Below are 19,383 nucleotides of genomic sequence, written 5' to 3' on the forward strand. Positions count from 1 at the left end.
CCTGCTAACATGGAACCTGACCCAAAGGCCATTGAAGTCAGCGGGCATCGGATCAGGCCCTTGTTCTTCATGCCAGTCACGCTGGGTTATCGTATTGGGCGAAGGTTGGCATTCACTGCTAGAGTGCACCATCCTGTGACCCAGCCCACTGGCCGGATTTAATCCATCCCTTCTTGGGTAATGGAACTTCCAACATAAAATGGTCTACGGTCCTCACGAAACGTGCCCCACCCCTGGGCCCTGTCGTCCTCACACCCTTCTCCCAGGGCTTTCTACTGTCTCTGTCCCCTTCTCAGGGGCCAGGACTCCTGGAGTTTTCCCCTTGATTCTCTAACAGAAATCCCAAACCAAAAATATACAGACTCAAATTAAATTCTGCCCTCGGCCTCTCTTCCCTCTCTGCAGCAGTGTTCATCCACCGAGCACCTCCTAGGGCTCCCTCCCTGGTACTCCAAACCTGTGCTTTGTTCAGGGCTCACCTCTGGAGCCTGCTCCACTCCCAGTGGCTGCTTTGTCTCTCTCCTGTCCTCATGCCAGACTTCCCCACTCAGGATCCCTGAGCTTCCTCCTCTCTCATCCCAGGGCCTGACTGCAGAATCTGTCCCTTCTGCATTAAACTTCCTGCTTACCACCCAGCCCCTTCCCAGCTGGCCATGGTCTCTAATTAAACCTGGCTCTCTCCCTCTACCCCAGGTGCCAACAGGTAACACAACTGGCCTCTCAGGTCCCCATTAACCCTTTCAGGGTCTGTGTGGGGTACACACCCCATCGCAGTGGGCCTTAGCTTCCGATCCCAGTGCTGGAATACGCATGACCCTGCCACGCTAATTCGGGAGTGCCAGCGTTGTGCTTTTAGGGAAGGCTGAGACAGCTGCTGATGGGGCATAAATATAATGACTGCTCTGTATCAGGAGCAGGGTTTTTTAAAGCCGCTTTGGCTGCTTGCTCTGTGTCAGGTGGTGATCCCGTGAGGAGGCCACATTTGTCCGGGCTGCTCCTTTCCCTTCTGGGGCAGATGGCCAGAATGATGTCACACTAGCAGGTTGTGTTAGCTATATCCTGGCCACTCCGGGTTGTTCAGGTGGGGTGGGGGAGTGGGGAAGGCTCCAGTAACACCAGACAGCTTGGAGAGGAGGTTGAGAAGAACTGCTGATTCTCACCAGAATTGGAGACAACCTAATAGAGCTGGCTGGAAACCAGCCACCCCAGGTGCCTGGGTTGGCCATTCTCCCCCTAGGAAGTGGAATGACACATGAGGCATCGCGGAGTGCTCGGAAATAACCTGCCGTGGGAGAAGTTCAGGGTTTAGTCTGGTTTGGTTTATTTCCCTTTTGACGTAGATGTCTCTGCTATCACGTAAGCCAAAGACTGCCGCACAGTCCTGCTCGAGCTATCCTATACATTCCAAGGGGAAAAACTCTCTAGGATGAATCTAACAAGTCACTTTTAATAGGACACACTGTACGCTTAGCACCAAGGAATAGGATGGATGTGAAAACCACGGAAGTACTGATAACAGGTCTCAAACTGAGCCTAGGGAGCTACTCAGTTACATACCAAAGAAAGGATGGAACACCATGTAAAAGCATTTAATTCCTGCATCAACTGTGAGCTTCACCTTTCCATCATCTCATTTATTTAGTCTTTGTATCTAGCACCTCTGGGATTTGGAGACCCACTGTGCTGGGCACTGTACAAACACCTCGGTTCTATGGACAACCAACTTTTGCCTTTAATGCTAAATTTGACTGAAGCCTCTCTTCTCCTCACTTTCGCTGCCATGTGAACTGAACTAATGTTGAATGATACATTTGTAGTGGCTAGGGTCGCCCATCAGGCATTAGGGACCCAGTGTGTTAAGATAGGCCACCCCTACCCGTAAAGAGCTTCCAGACGAAGTATATGGTGACTGCCGGTGCGTTGAGTTTGATGGAGTTACAAGGCGATGGAGTTTGAGCAGGGATGAATTTGGCTGGATATGCCTTGACCAGAACCCAAACCTTAGAGCAGAACGTGTGTGCATGCAGCTTGAGCCTGTCACTAGGTATGTCCCCCTCCCCCGAACTCTGCTTTCTAGATTCAGATTGCTTCCAATAGCTCACCATTGTTACTTCACTGCACAGTGGGTCTCTCGCAGCCCCAGAGGCCTGCCTGCCAGAGCTTTCATCTCTGCATGGGCCAAATCCCGCTGCTTATCACTTAGTGCAAACATAAAAGCCAAGTCTGCTGGTGATGCAGGGGCTTGTTCCCAGCTAATTTCCCAGCATAAGATCCCACTCGTCAGCTCGTCTGAGTCACAGACACATGAGTAAGAGAGGCAGTAAGGTGAAGAAGGCTTTGCCATAGTAACGCAAGAGCTTTGTCATCACATTAGCATTATCTGAAGGCCTAACTATGAGCTGCTTCTTCAGACAATAACATACAATTATTGAATTGTTCCCTTGGCACAAGTTGAAGCTCTGACAAAGTTCTTCCCGAGGGAGCAGAGATTGCCAAAAGAATGGGGTTACCGCAGAAGTGGGTGGGTCAGCTCAGAGGGCTCTTTGGTTCCATTTGCAATGCCTCTGCTATCACGTAACTTCTCAGGTGCTTCCAGCCTCTCCTGCCCAGTTCGATACAAAGCGGTTAAAGCGGCAGTGTTGCCAAGCAAAAGCAATTTGTGGGGTTTTTATCCAGTGGTTTTTGAGTCTATAGAGACGGGGGGAAGATCCAAAGGTAGAGTTCGCATTGCTGCTGCAGCCTTCATTCGCCATCCATTTAAATAAACGTTCTAAGTACGTCATTCGAGTGGGGCGAGCGGAGGGAGCAGCAGGTGACGGGCATGTTCCTACTGGTTATATTTATTTCCGTAATGACGCCGGGAAACATTAGCAGAGACAAGACTCTTGATTCAGGCCAAACAGTTTATTGGAAGTAGCAGTGTGTGTCAAGACGTGCGTGACTGAAAATCAGGTCCCCTTAAGGTGTCTCAAGTTGGGCATCCAAAAATGGAGACACCCACGATGTTGACTAAAGTTTGTCTGAGTTGCCATCTTAGTCATCTGTAAATTGGCTTCATAATATGGTGATAGATCTTCCAGGCCCAGTTTAGTTTTAAAGATAGGCACCCAATTAATTCAAATTGAGGTCAACTTCTTGATGGTAATTAGGTGTCTTAAGCTCTGAATTGCTAGCATTTGTGCACACACAATTGTGCTGTCAGAATGGAGACCGGTTTTATTTTATCACATGATCGTTCGCAATGCTTTCCTGCTCTTACGCTGCGGTATTGTGCAAAGAGGAATGTTTCCTTGTTAGCCTCTCCCTCTCCCAACAGCCTCCTAAGGGTGGCGTGCCACTCAATTAGTAAAAGTTTCGTTGGGAAACTTAGAGGGCTGGTACTCTGCACATGTATGCCAACTGTAGAGCCGGGGGTTCCACCCTAACTCACACTGAGTAGGACATTACTCTGTGAGTAGTCCCAAGGCTTGAGGCACCACTCACAGTAAGGATGGCATTAAAGTTGCTCTCTGTCATTTCATGAAGTCTGCCCTTCTGCGGTGCAGTCGCTAAGGTCCAGGAGCGATAAGGGGGTAAAGAGAATCCAAGAATACGTAGTGTTTTATGTAGCCTGTTACCTCCTTCCCATTGAGGATTACAGGGAAAGCACTGGCCCTGCAGGCCAAACTCTGCCTTTGGTTACTGTCGAGGGCTTAGTCTTTGACCCTTGACTGCTTCTCCCCATAGGAGAAAGAGAGGAACGCAAGGCGGAAGAAGAAGAAAGCCCCTGCCATTCAAAATGAAGAAGCTGCCTTCCCTCCCACCGCAGAGGACGAGGAGATGGAGGTATCGGGGACAAGCGGCAATGAAGAGGAGATGGCCGAGGAGGCGGAAGGTGAGACATTTGAGAGGCGGTGGCCCTGGGGGGAATTGGCTCGGGTTTGTTTGCTTCATCCCTGGACCCTTGGCTGCAGCCGAGCAGCCCTTTCCTGCCAGGGGAGGAGACAGGAGAGGCGTTTTTGCCCTGCAAATGTCAGTGCTTCCATGGGTCTCCCTAGTAAGCGTATCTCCTGGGCGGGAGGAGTCATGCTGGGGCTCTGGCACCCTGAGGTTATGCGAGGGCGATGCTTTCACACCACACTGGAGACACGGAAGCGCTGACATTTCTGGTTCCTCCAGGTTTCACGGTCGCTGGGACTGTCCTCAGTCACAGCCCTGGTCTGATTTATTTGTGGAGGCCTTGAAGCTCCATACCCTGGTCAGCTGATAGCCAGGATGCCCTCAGGCTGAGGTGGGGGTTGTTTTGATAGGGGTTTGATTGGCAGCTCCGGTCGTATGTCTCCAGGAGTGGGAGAGTGCGGACAGTGCCAGCCTTCCCCCACTGCCTAGCTCCAGAGGGATTACCCGCAGACAGGTGGTTTATTTCCACAGCCCATTTATGCTTTGGCCTCTCTCTTAGGTGGCCCACCGGGAACCCAGTTGGTGCTATTTTGGGGGATAGAATTTGTTAGTTTCACTTTCAGCCACTACTGCTCCTGGCCCAAATTATCATTGCCGCCCTCGTAGGACAAAACCTTGTATCCTTGGACCGATCACTTGAGCCCCCCTCCCTTACCACTGGGCATCTCTGGGCTGGTCAAGGGTGTCATCTTGCGTATCCTTAGGTTTTCCATCTCCCTGGTGAAGAGTCTGCACTGTGATCGGCCTCCAGTCCCCACGTCGCTAGGCCTTGCACGCCCCTAGACTTCTGTAACTCAGATTGGGTTTCCTTTTAAATAAAGGCCTGTTCACGCTGCGTGACCCCCAGCGAGGCGAGAGGGTTGGAAAGCAGGTGCCAGGGTGGAGTGGGTAGGGGCAGTCGTGAGGCAAAGTAAGTGTCACTACCCTGTCCGCTGCCCCAGGCGATGAGTCACCAAAGCATTCGAGCACCAGGCATAAGCATGTTCTTAACTTAAGTGCTTTGCTGAATTGGGAGGGGAATACCTCACATGCTTTAAGTAAAGCCCAGTTTGAAGTGCTTTGCTGACTCCGATCCCCCACAAGAGAATCAGCAGGAGAGCTGGGAGAGCCAAGACTGCCCGTTCTCTCTAGGGCATCGCTTTTCTGACTTTCCTGACCTAAACAACAAACACCCCGTGGCTTCTGCTTCGGAAAGTCGTCCTCCTTCGGGGCAGCAGCACATTCAGTAGCTGCTAAGCCACAGGGTCAGCCCACCTCTGCGTTGTTTAATATCTTCTTTCAGGCAGGCAATTTCCACACTCCCATTTGAGCAGAAGAAAGGGAGCCAACTGAAAGTGACAGTTTTAGCTATTTCTGGCTCAGAAACCTCAACCGCGAGTTTGGGAAAATGTGTCTAATTCACGGCAATGGTCCCATTTGACTTTTGTCAAAGTAATTTAATAACTTAACCAGCAGTGCTGACACCACGCTGAGTCCTGGCCTTGGAGACCAGGCTAATGGGACTGGAAATGGCAAATCTTTTCAAGTCATTGTTGAAAGTGACTCACGATAAGGCAGGTTCCAGGTAAATCTGCGCTGGGTGATCTGTGACTCACAGACCTGGTGTAAGATGTGGTTCTTGCTCTTTGTGAGAGCTGTTCAGAGTAAAACCATGTGTTTTAAGATTAAAGACTTGAAGACCGATCTCTTGACACACTTAGAAGCTTTACATTGTTACGGCTTCAATTCTCGTCTCTTATTCATCCTGTGAGGCAGGTGGGACTATATTTCTGAAGTGGGCTACTGAGCTGAACAAAGCTGTAAGCCAAGTGGATGAAATGTCACAGGAGCAGAAATGTCAGAGCAGCAGTACGCTTGAGCAGTTTGCCTAGCTCCCCTGTGACATTTGGGGATGCATTTTGGCGTAATGAATACCTACCGGAGGGGAGGGCTTTGGATGAATTTGTTGCGCGGTTAATTGTCTGTGTCCGGACGACCTGGTTTGCAAGCGCAAAGTGTACGTACGGCTCACCTAACGCTCCAGTGGATGAGGCTCTTGTAGCAAAGGCAGGCTTGATCACTAACTGTAGTGTGCACCTCACTGTCCGTGCTCATCTCATTCGCGATTCAGCTCCTCACGCTCGCAGCAGGCTTGCAATACGGGGAACAAACACATGAAAATCTAAAGCCTGGTTGAACTAGACGCGAAATCTCTGCAGACATCTCTTCAGCCTCTGCAGACCGCGTTTCCCTTTGGGAAGGGAAGCGGGTGCATTTCTGAGTGAGGCTTTGGCCAAATACACCATAAATCTCCGTCCGGCCTAAATACTGTAAATTCCTGGCCCGTAGTCCTTGGGTGACTGTGTTTCACTGATTTATTATAAGTAAATAAACATCAGGGAAGGCTGAAATTCCTATTGGCCTTGGGGCATTTTTCTGCCAAGAAAGTGGAATACTTTGGATGTGCTCAGACGTAAAGCTATCAGAATACTGTTCCTCTGCGTCCATCCATTTTGGATATAACTTGAAAGCCTTGCAGACAGATAACCATCTGTGTCTGGAAGGAATTCCACCTTCCCTACCATCCTTACTGTATTGAGGGGGAGAGCACTGCCCTTAAATCCCAAAGCAAGTTCATCTTGACCCTACACCTCTGACGTTCTGAGATATTCTGAGAACCCTCAACTCCCACCAATAGAGCACACCCTTTCCCTTGGGTCAGGAAGTCCCTGAAGGAGTTGCAGGCCATCTTTCCAAGGCACAGGTCATTCCAAATATTCCTCCCTTTGGGACAAAGAAACAAAAGCCATCTCTGCTCTGAAACGCCTCCTTGCATCTAGACGTGAGTGTTTTCAGCTCAGGAGGAAGCCATATCCCATAGATTTGCGGATGATCCCGGATGCTTAATTATTAACCTGTCCTGAAACTCTGGGATATTTTTCCTCCGGCTGACCCTGATCTCCTTTTTTTTCATATTGGCTGCTAAACAAAAACGTATGGAAGGCTCCTTCTGCTGCCATGGATTTCTTCGTGGCTAGGCCGTGGGGTGGGGGAAGGCTGGTATCCATAGTCACAATGATGCAGTCCTGGGAGGCAAGCAGAGAGGTTGGAACCTTGGCTTAGGCCTTGATCAGACTGGAACTGGCCCCGATGCCTTGATGAGGGCTGGTTGGAATTTTGAGAACGATGCAAAGAAGAGCAAAGGGAGCGATTTTAAATGTTGTCATTGGATCATAGGGCCAACAGACAGCTCCCGCCTGCCTGGTTTTAGACACAGTGTTCTGGCTCTTGGATTCATGACCCTGTCCCTTGGTTTTTAAGGCTGGGCTCCATTATTTGAATGGCACCCAGCCTACAGGATGCACTCAGCCCAGGCAGAGAGAGGAGCAAGCTTCTTTCTGTCCTTGATGTGTCATGGACAGTGTGGGGATCCCAGCACTTTGCTGTTCAGTTCAGAGACTGGGTAGGTCGACATTTTTGAGTGGGGTAGCGGGAACAGGAGACTACTGAGATGTTCCGTGTTTGCTCCTGTATGGGGCAGGTTGGGAGAAGGTCAGACCACAGCACCACGGAGGGGGGAGTGCAGAAGAGATGAGGAAAGTAGCCAGGAGGCTGAGCAGGTGTCCCCGTCCCACGCAGCTAGGGCGGGAGCTAGACCTGAAGGGTGTGTTTTGGGGGGGACAGGCTGGGGCTGCTGGTTCCAGACTGAAAGCGCGTGACCCTAACACACAGCATATGGGAGATGGGGATTTGATGCGTCCGCCTTGTTTTACTCCCAAACACAGTCCTGTCTATCTGGGCACTGGTGTTCTCCAGCTGGGACAGGGGAGAGCAACATGACTGGGACATGTACAGGCCAGATTTTCAGCTTCCATAGTTCCCCGTGGAGGGAAGGGAAGCATGTGAGTCGGGGGAGAAGAGATTCTCCACGGGAGCTACTGGGTGCTGAAAATTTGGCCACAAATGTCTCCGTGGAATGCACCGTAAAATCTCCCTTCGTCTTGGGGGTTTGTTATGGTGTGTAAAACCCGTAACTGCATTGTGATGGGGATTCCCATTGGTCTGCTGTTAAAGCACTGGACTGGAACTCAGGAGAGCTGAGGTCTGTTCCCAGCCCTGCCATTGGTCTGCTGGATGATCTCAGGCAAAGCACTTCAGGCCTCAGTTTCCCCAGCCATAAAAGGGAGCTAATGATGCTGCCCTCCTTTTGTAAAGCACTGTGAGATCTACTGATGAAAAGCTCTAGATAAGATCAAGGCAGTGTCCATTTTTGTTTCTTGACATTTAAGTATAGTGATCCGGGAATGGGCCAAGCCCGCGGCTATTGCTCTGAAATATGGGGAAATCGGATATAATGGCTCAGATCCCAGCCACCCAAAGCCTAAACCCAACTGATGGAAGCTCTGAAATCATTTCCGCCCCCACCCCTGGCAGTCGGGTCCCTCTGGGCCGTTGCTGAATTGAATGTGCTGAAATGTAATGTGCTGGATGCTGGAGAAGGAGAGCGGGGAAATGATAAACCATATGCTGTCGTCTGCTTCAGGTGGGACGTTGACACTGGTGATTTCCAAATGTAGGGCTCCATTCTTGCTGCCAGTTGACACTGGTGCATCCTGCTTCCCCAGTGCGGTTACTCCAGCGTAACCGGGAAGAGAATTTGGCCTTTCGTAGGGAATGAAAGTGTTTCACAAAGCTGGGGAAGTACCTTCCTTCTTGTGTCTGCCTCATGTTTGTGTGTTAGATGTCTATGGCGTAGTAACGAACTCTATAGAAATTGATTCTGGTTTGATTTCCTTTCAGCTGCAGTAAATCACAGCTCGGATACCGAGAGCATTCCCTCGCCGAGGCCTGAAGCCAAAGAAAGTGGAGAGAATGGGCCCAAGCCCACGCCTGGGCGAGACTCCGGTGCAGAACCTGCCCTCAAGGCAGAGGATGCTGATGCTGTTACTGCAGCTAATCCCACTGCTACCACCACCCCACAGCCCCAGGAGGCAGCTGCCGAGCCAGCCAGCAGTGAGGAGAAGCCGCAGGAGGAGTTGGTGGTAGACGTGGTGAAGACGGAGGAGCCAGAGGAAAAGTCCAGCGAGGAGCCCTGCAAGAGCGAAATCAAAAAGGAGGAGAGCAAGGACTCCCCAGAGAGAGACAAGGCGAGCGAGAAGAAAACAGAAAGCGTCAGCAGCGCGGCGGGAGAAGAGGCGACGCCCAAAGCTGAGAAGAAGGAGAGTCATAAACCAGGCAAAGCCGCCGGGCTCAACCCCGACAGCGACTCCAGCGCCACCTGCAGCGCGGATGAGATGGACGAGCAGGACGCCATGGACAAAAACAGGTAAGAAGAGGTGCCTGGGGAGCAGAGCCGGCAAAGCAGGTTTGGCAAAGGGGCTGGATAACCTCCCTGCCATTGGGAGCCTTGGCAGCTGTGTGGCTGGCACGCCTCTTGCAGAGGAGGTCATGTCTCAGGCCATGGGATGTCAGCAGCTCGTGCTGTGGCTGGGGAGATCTTTCTCCCAAGTACGGTGATAGGCCAGCGTCAGGGATGCATGACAGATGAGGTCTTTCCTGAGAAGTGCCAGTCATCGGCCGTGGCTGGAGCCAGGAGGCAAGGCGAGATCCCGTGGGGTCCTTCTGCAGTCCCGTAGCCCTGTCTCCTTCATGCCTACCATACAGAAGCTGATCGTGCCAGCCTTGCTCAGGCTGAGGTGCACCCACTCCACAGAAATCAGCGAGACCGTTTGCGGAGTATGGTGCTGCTCTGGGTGAGGGTGTGCGGAAGTGATTGGGGGCCTAAGGCGCAGAGCAGAAAGCTCCAGACTCCTGGGCGCTTCTCCCAGCTCTGCCTCTGACACACTGTATGACCTTGGGCAAATCACCTCATCTCTCCGGGCCTCTATTTCTCTATCTATAAAATGGGGATGATGATAAGGCTTGCCTACCTCACAGTGAGCTTGACAGGCATAATTAACTGATGTTTGGACCCCTAAGATGGAGGGGGGCGACAGAAGTAAAGGGGGGGAAGAAGCATTTTTATTAATTAGGTCTTTATCCTGAACTAGCAATGAGTGCATTTGTTGACCAAGTAAGTAGTTCCCATCTCTAATGCCTGCCATCCCCATTCTCATCGGGCCAGCCCTTGTCGAAAGCTCTTTAATGCCTGTGTCTTTGAACCTTGTGCTGGCAACAGCTTCTGAAGGGAAAGTGGAATAAAGGGCGCTATGCTGCCCTGCTGTGTCACAGACCCACGATAGATGGCTGTGGACAGCAGTAAGACAGAGGTCACTGGCTGCAATACGCTCCTGTCCTCTATCGCTGGCAGGCTCTTGTGACCTGGGATTTGTGGCTTATTGCATTAACTCAGTCAATTTCAGTAAGGGCCAGTGGGCAGTTTCTCCTTCAGTGGCTGCATCCTGTTTGCAGGAAAGGAGCTGCTTTGATCTCTCACTTACAGCATGGAGAGGGGACTGGGGTCTGAATTGTTCCTGGGCTGGAGAGAGGCATTTAAACATCTAGACATTAATTATCCATGAGGAAAGCAGGGCAGGTCACCGGCCCACACATGCTGCAACTCTCTACGCCTCTGCCATGATGAGTGGGATCGGACTTTTAATGGGATCTCCCGTATTTTCCCCCCTAGACACTGGGAAAATGAAGACATGGCTCCTCCCATAACACAGTGTGCCCTTGTTACCAAGAAGGCTAACGGCATTTTGGGATGTATAAGTAGGGGCATTGGCAGCAGATCGAGGGACATGATCATTCCCCTCTATTTGACATTGGTGAGGCCTCATGTGGAGTACTGTGTCCAGTTTTGGGCCCCACACTACAAGAAGGATGTGGAAAAATTGGAAAGCGTCCAGCGGAGGGCAACACAAACGATTAGGGGGCTGGAACACATGACTTATGAAGAGAGGCTGAGGTAACTGGGATTGTTTAGTCTGCAGAAGAGAAGAATGAGGGGGGATTTGATAGCTGCTTTCAACTACCTGAAAGGGGGTTCCAAAGAGGATGGATCTAGACTGTTCTCAGTGGGAGCAGATGACAGAGCAAGGACTAATGGTCTCAAGTGGCAGTGTGGGAGGTTTAGGTTGGATATTAAGAAAAACTTTTTCACTGGAATGGTGAAGCACTGGAATGGGTTACCCAGGGAGGTGGTGAAATCTCCTTCCTTTATAGGTTTTTAAGGTCAGGCTTGACAAAGCCCTGGCTGGGATGATTTAGTTGGGGATTGGTCCTGCTTTGAGCAGGGGGTTGGACTAGTTGACCTCCTGAGGTCCCTTCGAACCCTGATGTTCTATGATAACTTGGGGCTGCATGTGGAGACAGGGAAGCAGCTGCAGGGTGTTTTAGATTAGCAAGGAGGTGAATATTTAGGATTTTCAGGGGTGTGGCCAGACTTCTGGAGGAGGCAGCATTCTAGCAACTGTACCCTCCACCCGGTCCCACGTGCCCTCCCCCTCAGCCAACCGATTCCTCAATCCCCAGCCTCCTTGAAAGATGTAATTTATAAAAACAAATTCTAAAATTGATTTTCCATCACTGGTCCCCTCTGCCCTCCCTCAGCAGCGGTTGGTTCTATGGGTGAGTGGGAGCCATCTTGGTTCCCTCCCCTCCCCTTGTGAGGAATTGCTTTTGGGGAGGGGCCCCTGGCGATGGGAGTTGTCCCCCCTACATACACAGAGCCAGGGAGGTGTCCCAACTCCCCGTGGGGAACTGGTTTGTGGGGGAGGGGAAGCCAGTTTGACAGCAAAGCAGGATGCAGGGGTGTAGCGAAATGACTCACCGGTGCGGCGCCTCCTGCTGGTTGTCCTGAGAATTAGGTTGATTCCAGCTCAGAGCACCCTCTGCTGGCTGGTGGCTCACCTGCCTCAGGCCCCCGTGTCCCTACCAGACCCCGATGCCCCTTACTCTGGAGTTCTGCCCCAGCAGTACCCCCACTCTCTGGGTCTCCCCTCCCAGGGGAACCCTCAACCCTCTAAGCCCACCTTACCTGAGTGGCTACGGCCAGTTGTCATCCAGCCCCCCATTCACTGGGGCACACTGCAGTCTGTAATGGCCACTCATCATTGGACCTGCTGCCTTTGCCTACTCCCAGGCTGTATCTCGGCAGCCCCAGTACCTTTCTGGGCCTTTACCAAGGCCTGCAGCCTGGGGGTTTACCAGGCTGGAGCTCCCCAGCTCCCCTTTGCCCTTCCCCAGCACTGCTGTGCTTCAGGTACCTTGCTCCCAGGCAGCCAGCCCTTCCCACTCCAGGGCTAGAGTGAGACTTCTCCAGCTCCTGTCCCCCAGCCCTCTTATCATGGCCAGCTGGGCCCTAATTGAGCTGGCCACACCTGTGGCTGCTTCCCCAATTAGCCTAGCTTGGCCCCTTTTAACCCCCTGCCTATCAGAGTGGGGCATGTGGTTCAGGGCTAGGAAGCTGGTACTGAGAGCTAATAGCCTGGCTGGCCCAAAGAATGGGAAAGCAACAAGTTCCCCTCGATGAGCCTGCCCTCTCCAGCGTGTACTTGAAGGAGACATGAGCTCTTTAGGCTTTGCTGCTGCACTTGCATGGAGCATGGTGAGGTTATTAGCGAGCACTTGTGAGCACAGTTCACAGAATAGAGTCAAAGATGCTGTTCGTACTTCCTGTGGGAACGGCAGATTCTGCTGCAAAGCTGCTAAGAGATGGGGCTGCGGGTGAGTCCTGGCTGTGCTGCCTAAGGCGACTCTGACAGTGCCGTAAGGCTAGCCCTGTCGCTCTTGGCTTTCCTGCTGCAGAGTTCAGGCCTGTTTGAATTTGTTGTTTCTCCTTTAGGCAGAGGAAGGAGCCCAGCCTCCCTCCTCCCCGCAAACCCCATACTAATCCCCGTGAGAAAGGGGGAGGGCAGCGCTCAGGTTGACTGTTAACCCAGCTTCACACCACCACAACAACAGCATTTATCAGCTTCCCGGAGCCAATCGCGGGAACCGCGCTTTGTCCCAGGCTCCCCCCAGAGGCAGTACATATCTGCCCTGGCAAACTAATATCAGTTTTCAGGGACGTTAAACATTAAACAGGCTTCCCCCGGGGCCTTGTGCCACTCTGCTTAGCAGCCATTGTGCTGAAATATGGGATATTGCAGGGATTCAGGGCTTGGCTGTCTGGGAAAGTTTGGCCAGTTATACCAGTACAACTAGACCGGTTTAATTATACTGGTATAACTCCCCATGTGGACACGCTCTTACTCTGGGATACAAGTAGCTTCTTTAGTCTTTAGAAAGCAACCCCAGCCGAACTGGGCAATCCCTCTTCTACCAGACTGACTGTCAGCAGGGGGCGTTTTACTAGATTACCTACTGTGCAGTCAGAGGTCTATACCTGTGGGAAGGCTTTGCTTTAGAAGATGGCGTGAGAAGGTAGCAGCGAAGCCGTGGCCCGATGGGCTTCAGTGCAGCCTGTACTGTGCACACCCCGGCCCCTGGGGACGTACCTGGGCAGGTAGCCATGTGCCGCAGCTTCACTGCTCGTGGTGCTGGTGCTAGCTCGCTCAGTGCATGCTTGCTGCAGTCCTACTCAGTCACCATCCCCTCTATCAGTTTGAAGGCGCACCTTGACTTGTACCCCGTGTGACTATCCTGTGGAGATAAGCCCTCAGCTCTTATCTTTACTTTGGATTGGTGAAGAACCTAGCCATCTTCTCTGGGTGCAGTGTGTGTGTGTGTATACACACGTGTGTGTATGCAAACACCTGCACACACGGAGTTTTGTCTGCTGGGATGCTGGAAGCTGTTTTCTCCCTCTTTGCTCTCTGCTCCAGTTATAAGTGCATTCAGTGGTTTAAAGTGTTTTGCTTTCTCCTTCAGGTGGGGGTGGGGTAGCTCTGCAGGATGAGGAGGGACGGGGGAGGACCGGGCTGGAGGAGTGATGCTTAGGGACAGCTGCGCTGGCTGCCCTCCATCGTTCTGCAGGTCGTGCGACGCAGTGGCAGGCCAGGGTAAAGATAATCACAGCTTTAACTCTCCAGTGTTAAAAATACAGATAATTGTCTTCATATATATCTCTTTAAAAAGGCCACTATCCATGCCAGAGATGAAGTTCAGCTGTCGGTCACACTAGACGTAAATGAATGTGTGATGCCGTGTGGATTTAGCCATTGCAAGTTTACAGCTAGCAGAGAAACCAGGAGACTGAGTTGTAAAAGTTACAGGAAGGCACTTACCACCTGTGCTTGGTAGTTATGTGCCCAGGAGACATGGTGCCAACCACTGTTACGTTGCTACCCAAGTACCTAACACCTGCTCCCTGGCAGCACTGCCGGGAAAACGGGGCCAGTTCTGCAACTGTTCATAGGCCTCTTGACTTTTTGCACCGAGCCATGAGGCTAAGTATTTGAAAGATTTGAGTAGGAATTTGGATTTACTACACTGATGCCCAACACTGCTTACTGCAGTGCATGGATTAGTATTTGGGGGGGTTCTCTGCAGTAGAATGAGAAATGACACTGTGATAGAACTCTTCATATGGATCCACATGTCACACTCTTACAGTTTAGTCCCAATCTTCCATCTCATCCTTTTCCTGGGATATGTGTGCACCCAGCCAATGTTCATCCTCCCTTCCGTGGTGCTGAATCAGGCAAGAGATCCATAGGGACCCTGCATAAACCTCCCTCCCTGATTTTTTCCATCGCTCAGCTCTTCGGGGCTCGGTTGTCAATGTCTAGAGCATGGTTTGGGAGACCCAAAATTCACTATGGAAGGTAAGTGTAGGGGTGTGTGTGTGTGTATAAGTTAGTGTCCTGGAGATGTCATTCTCCACTTCACACACATACAGATTAGCTGAGTAAATTTCCAGAGCCCGGTTTATGGGCAGGTGGTTTACACAGTAAAGTGATATCTGTTGCTTTCCCAGCAAGTAGAGCTGTACGCACGTGATCATTTTAGTCAATTGGCAGTTTATGTAATTTACAGACATTGTAACAATATGAATTATATGAATCTGAGGCTCTCCAACTGCTTTACAAGCCTGAATTAACTCAGCCTCCCAGCACCGTGGTGAGGCAGGTGGTGGTTGCCACATTTGACTGACGGGGAAGGCAAGGCTCAGAGGGTTCAGTTAAGACTTTTTAAAACCCAAGGGCCTAAATTTGGGCTTCTAAAGCCACTTCAGGCACACGAGGATCTGGGGCCAGATTCTCAGCTGATGTAAAGCAGCTCCTGTTGAGTAACTGCGCTGCTTCCCACCAGCTGAGGAGCTGGCTAGGTCTGTCTGTAGATGGGAACTGCTGGGTGCCCAGCACTATAGACAATCAGGCCACTGAGCTAGCTGTCCAGTGAGGCCATTTGTGGAGTAAAATGCTGCTGAACATGAGCAAAGCTGTCAGAATCCAGCCCTGCATTTTAACATCACCGGAATGGCCTCTGAAGGGTCTGTGACCGAAATCGGTGCTGTGCCTTCAGCAGTGCTCATGAGTGAAGTGCAACCCGATCCTCGTTCCCAGACAGCTCGCCGGTCAGTGGGCCTGTTCTTTAGTGAGGGGACTGTGCTCGCACTGTGGATTTTGATGAGTTACCTGCTTGGCAGGGTTTGTGTCTAATGTGACCTGGCAGCCCGCGTTGGAGGTGCAGCGAGCTCTTCCCAGCCAGTGGAAGCTGGGTGGAGGTGGCCCCGGCATCAGTGCGTCTGGAAGCTACGTTTGCTAGGAAAGAAATGGAATTTGATTTTGTGCGAAAAGAGTATGGGGGTTTTTTTGTTTTGTTTTGTTTTTTTAAAAGAATCCGAGGCCAAAGTTTCCAAAAGCGACCAGCTATTTGGATGCTTAGCCAGAGCTGAGTAAAGAGGGGGCGGGTGCCTGGCCCAGCCTGAAAATCAGGGCCCCTTCCGGTGTCTGAAGTCCCCAAAATCACCAGTCGCTTGAAAATCCTGGCCAGAGTTTGCACCAGTCAGTCCCTTACCTACACCCATCAATGGCTTTGCATGGCCGTTGTGGGGCATAGGCTCCCTGGGGTATGTATCCTTTTACGTTTCCACAGCGGTCGAGCTTCTAGCTTTCGATACACCGCAGCTGGCAGATACTGTGCATTTATTCCCACGACAGCTCTGATTAGCCTCCCCTCTTCTCGTTTCCTCCTCAGAGAGCTCCTGGGCCAGGCTCGTGGGGGGAATCCAAGGCTGTGCGTTTTGCAGGTCCTGCCGTGTAACTAGAATCTGCTGCAGGAGAAGGATTGGTGGGGCGGGAATGGAGCTAGGGCGAGGGGCGGGGAAAGGAGGATGGGTGCACAGCACAAAGATATATTTATTCCCCTCACATGGCCTCGCCGGACTTGTTTGTCATCCAAGGTTGAACACAGAATGACCTTGAAATTTATAGACTGAAAAGAGCAGTCAGCTCGCAGCTCCGATAAACAGAGCAGGCTGTAAACCTTAAAACTCTGGACTGCTTCACTAGCTGGTGGTTGGGGGAGAGAAGAGAAGGGTCAGAGAGAGGCCTGGTCCAGTGGTCTGAGCACTAGGCTGGAAGCCAGGAGCTCCGACTACCTAGGGCAAGTCCTGGCCCCTCTCTGGGGTGAGCCTTCCCCACTCCCCAGGGGTGCTAGGAGGGTTTGGCTTGGAAGCTAAAAAGCGGTGAGTGAGCTAAACAATACTGGGGAGCTGTGTAAGTTAGCAGCTGCTCCGCGGAACAGGGCGACCCCAATGGCCTGTGCTGTGAGGACTCAGCCTGCTCCCGCTGAGGCCCCTGGCGGGTCTGTCGCCGAGTCTGCATTGCATTGCTCCATTGCACTGGCACGGGGAACTGCAGTTAGCTATGGAGGGGTTCAGCGCCCCACGCAGCCTGCCGGCCCAGTGAATATAGACCCTGGGGTATGAACCAGTGGCCAGGCCATTCACTAACACAGGCAGCAGCTCCCCAGGTGAAGAAGGCAGCTCTGTGCGGGGGCTGGGAAGCAGTGTGTTTGGCTGGAGGGCACCACTGGTGTATCCTCCACTGCAGCCTCTTGGCCAGCCTCAAGCGAGGGAAAGTTTCCTCCCCCCTCTGGGGTTCTGCACTGAAGACAGCCTGATTTCAGCCTCCTCCCCACAAGCTCTGCCTTCCTCCCCGCTCCTGTTCCCTTCCTCCCCCTCCTCTGGGTAATCACATGTGCACAGAGACACAGATACACCCTGAGATTTCCCAGGGTGCCCAGCCCGGAGGAGCAGCAGCATGTGGGAGAAGGGAAGCAGAGCAGGGCCTGAAGGAGAAGAGGCCAGGCCGGGCCAAATGTGACTCAGACCCAGCCAGGACCACCCAGCAGCCTTAGGGAAGCTCAGGTGCACCAATGTGGCGATGAGCCAGCTTCTGAAGGATTGACCCAAAGATCTGGAGATTGAGGGCACTGGGAGGAGGTGGGAGCCCACTCAGACACACACCTGGGATAAATCTTTCCTGGCAGCTCTAGCCAAATCTTCTGCTGAGTGGCTAGGTTTGGGAACCATGCCCTAGTGGTGGGGGGGCAGCTTTATTGTCTCTCGCTCTCAGGCAGGGAGCATCTAGCCCAGCACATTGTGCAAGGATTGTTCTTTGCTTTTGGCTCTTACCACTGACTTGTTATGTAGCCGAGAGAGTTGGCTTGATAGCCAGCTGGTCGCAGAGTGGCCAGCCCAGACAGGAAATGCCCTCAGAATGCACCGGCTTGTCCTGTGGACCTGATGAGATCCTGTCTGACTGGGCCAGATCACTCAGTTCCTCACACCATTCAGTTGTATTGAATTTGGATGCAAACTTTGGCTGTCTTGCTGTAAGAGATATCTCCAGCCCTGGGCCTGCTTGTGATTTCACACATGCTGGTGAAATCTGGAGTCCCATACGAGATCAGAACTAAGCACCCTGGCTTTGTAACTAACTGGCATCCTGTGTTGGCCCTGATTTGTCCCTGGGCTCACTCCAGGGTAATGCAGTGGCTTCATTAGCATTACCCCTGATTTACTCTTGGGTACGTGAAAGAGTAATCAAGCCCATTGAGCCAAATCCTGCTCTTCGGACTTATGCCAGGGGTCCCACTGGAGTCGTACCCTTCTGAGCAAGGCAGGCGGGAATTGGCCTGCTTTTCCTCTTCTGTAGCTGTGTAATCCCAGCTCCCTGTCCTGCCCTGCCTTTCCCGCTGCAGCTGCACTCCACGGCCGAGTAGCTCTGGCTGTCGCAAGCTGCGCTGTGCTGCGCTCCATGATAACAGTGCTCTGTTATCTCCAAAGGTCGGTGCTGTATCCTGGCCGGTGCTCTCAGTGCAGTAGTAGTTAGCCGTACCGCTGTGTGCTTCCTGTTTCAGATTAGGATGGCCCGGGACTTGTGCTACTTTATCACTGATTATAGATCAAAGTCTAGCAAGTAAGAACTCCAGGTACCAAACCAGTCGATACTGCTCCTTGCTGATGCAAGAAGGCGAGCAGTGGCTCCTTGAAGCATGGTCTATTCAGCAAGCAGACCCTTGCAGGTGCCCAATACTGAGACACTTTGGGAGGTACGGGAGGCGCTAACCAGGAATATACAAAGTATATTGTACCAGGGACCGCTGCTGTCCTGGCTGACGCCCCGGGGACCTCCAGAGTCTGCTGGAGCTTGAGCTGAAAAGCCAGCGCTCCCCAGCTGGGACAGTAGCACTCTCCTCTGCTGTGGCTCAGGCTCTGAGGGGGGACCCGTAACGTGCACTCCCCAGTGGGTGAAGCGCACACAGACTGACACACGTCGGTGTGACCCGCTTCTTCTCGGTGGGCTGGTGAGGACGATGACCTCTAGAGTCATCACGAAAAGATTCCCCGCCCCGCGCCTCCTCCCAGCACAGGCTGTGCGGGCACCGGTGCGTCCTCGCTCGGGGGAGGTGGGAAGTACGTGGCTCCTTATGACCTGTGTCTGTGTGCAGGCTGCTGTCTCCGAGGCCCAGCCTCCTCAATGCGGCCACCGATGCCAGGCTGAACTCTTCACCTCAGAAACCATTGGACCTGAAGCAGTTGAAGCAGAGAGCTGCTGCTATCCCCCCCATTGTAAGTACCGGACGGAAGACCCCTCGTCACCTGGTCCCAGGAAAGTGGCTCGTTCCCCTCCAAGTTCTGCATCCCATGGGGTTTTTAAAACCCTCGGACTGAGGGCACCAAGCAAAAGTTTGCCTTGTGCACGCATGGCCATGGGTTCCCGCCTGCATGGGTGTGCACGCGTGGCCATGGGTTCCCGCCTCTATGTGCGTGCGTGTTCTCATATGGGCATCTGTTGAGGAGGACAGTGCGGGTTTCCGATCTGTTTGCCCCGGGAACAGATGTGAGTGAATGAGTTTGGGAGTGGGCATCTGTGCTTGATTGTGCTCCTGCATGGGCCAGGTGTGTTTCTCCATGGGTGGGTGATAGCACTGGGGTGTCGGGCACGGTTCTCTGTGCGTGCTGTGCGAAGGGCATTTGGGAGCCATGTGGCATGCTCTCACCGGGTTCTCTATAGACAACTCCTTCCTGATTTCTGAGAAAGTTCCCCCAGAGATGTTCAATTGTAT

At 52.4% G+C, this 19,383-nt stretch overlaps 1 protein-coding gene across 12 annotated transcripts in view; it reads left to right on the plus strand.

Annotated features, from left to right (window-relative positions):
* The window catches only part of NCOR2 (nuclear receptor corepressor 2), a 398,218-nt gene that overhangs the window by 311,643 nt on the left and 67,192 nt on the right, over positions 1 to 19,383 (plus strand). For all 12 annotated transcript variants that reach the window (XM_074972263.1, XM_074972265.1, XM_074972262.1 and 9 more), the window contains 3 exons: positions 3,727 to 3,874; positions 8,719 to 9,244; positions 18,766 to 18,886. In XM_074972263.1, coding sequence (XP_074828364.1) covers positions 3,727 to 3,874; positions 8,719 to 9,244; positions 18,766 to 18,886 — 795 coding nt within the window. The remainder of the gene's footprint in view (positions 1 to 3,726; positions 3,875 to 8,718; positions 9,245 to 18,765; positions 18,887 to 19,383) is intronic.

Source organism: Natator depressus, chromosome 15, assembly GCF_965152275.1.
Source record: "Natator depressus isolate rNatDep1 chromosome 15, rNatDep2.hap1, whole genome shotgun sequence".
NCBI classification, from domain to species: Eukaryota; Metazoa; Chordata; order Testudines; family Cheloniidae; genus Natator; species Natator depressus.